We start from the raw sequence: 1,269 nt of genomic DNA, 5'->3' as shown, positions 1-1,269 counted from the left end.
TCTGATACATAATAATGTTCTTATGCTGTGTAGCAAGTTTGAGGTGATTCCGACTTCAATTTTTCAAGTTACGGCCATTTTAAGAAAACGTCAAAATTCTGAAAAATACCCAAGGCTATAGCCCATGGATTTTTTCCAAAAAATGGCTCCGAAATCACCCCAAATTTTTATTACATTTTCTGATACATAATAATGTTCTTATGCTGTGTAGCAAGTTTGAGGTGATTCCGACTTCAATTTTTCAAGTTACGGCCATTTTAAGAAAACGTCAAAATTCTGAAAAATACCCAAGGCTATAGCCCATGGTTTTTTCCAAAAAATGGCTCTGAAATCACCCCAAATTTTTATTACATTTTCTGATACATATTGATGTCCTTATGCTGTGTAGCAAGTTTGAGCTGATTCCGACTTCAATTTTTCAAGTTACGGCCATTTTAAGAAAACGTCAAAATTCTGAAAATTACCTAAGGCTATAGCCCATGATTTTTCCAAAAAATGGCTCTGAAATCACCCCAAATTTTTATTACATTTTCTGATACATATTGATGTCCTTATTCTGTGTAGCAAGTTTGAGGCAATTTCGACTTCAATTTTTCAAGTTACGGCCATTTTAAGAAAGCGTCAAAATTCTGAAAAATACCCTGTACTATAGCCCATGGTTTTTTCCAAAAAATGGCTCCGAAATCACCCCAAATTTTTATTACATTTTCTGATACATATTGATGTCCTTATTCTGTGTAGCAAGTTTGAGGCGATTTCGACTTCAATTTTTCAAGTTACGGCCATTTTAAGAAAGCGTCAAAATTCTGAAAAATACCCTGTACTATAGCCCATGGTTTTTTCCAAAAAATGGCTTCGAAATCGCCCCAAATTTTATTACTTTTTCTGATACATATTATGCTCTTTTCTCTTACCTGTACGTGTTGCTTTATTTTCTTATTATCTTTCCCATCAGATGCTAGAGACTAACGTGTTTGATGACGTCAATAAACTCTCTCCACTTGAAGCCCAGCGCTCCAAGTCTCTTGATATGGTCCTCGAGGAAGAAGAACAGGAATCCATTAGACAAAGAACAGCCTCCAACTCTTTCTTTGGGAAGTTCTTCAGACCTAAGAGACAAGTAACGATTGATATACCTTGATAGACACAGACATCAGTTATAACGTAGACTCCATTAGCAGCTGTCCTGCTGGATATTAATACAACACTGGCACTCACCTACCACTACTAATGCACCTGACACCACTTCACCTACTCAACAGACACTAA

At 36.1% G+C, this 1,269-nt stretch overlaps 1 protein-coding gene across 1 annotated transcript in view; it reads left to right on the top strand.

Moving 5' to 3' along the window:
* LOC100637703 (major vault protein-like) overlaps positions 1-1,263 on the top strand; it is a 29,850-nt gene extending 28,587 nt beyond the window's left edge. The window contains exon 18 of the mRNA XM_019993827.1: positions 956-1,263. Within this exon, the coding sequence (XP_019849386.1) occupies positions 956-1,141 (186 nt within the window). The 3' untranslated portion in view covers positions 1,142-1,263. The remainder of the gene's footprint in view (positions 1-955) is intronic.
* The last annotated feature ends 6 nt before the right edge of the window (positions 1,264-1,269 follow it).

The sequence above is a fragment of the Amphimedon queenslandica genome, unplaced genomic scaffold, assembly GCF_000090795.2.
Source record: "Amphimedon queenslandica unplaced genomic scaffold, v1.1 AMPQUscaffold_13487, whole genome shotgun sequence".
NCBI classification, from domain to species: domain Eukaryota; kingdom Metazoa; phylum Porifera; class Demospongiae; order Haplosclerida; family Niphatidae; genus Amphimedon; species Amphimedon queenslandica.
The sequence above is the reverse complement of the archived record's forward strand: the minus strand, read 5'-3'. Positions and strand labels throughout refer to the sequence as shown.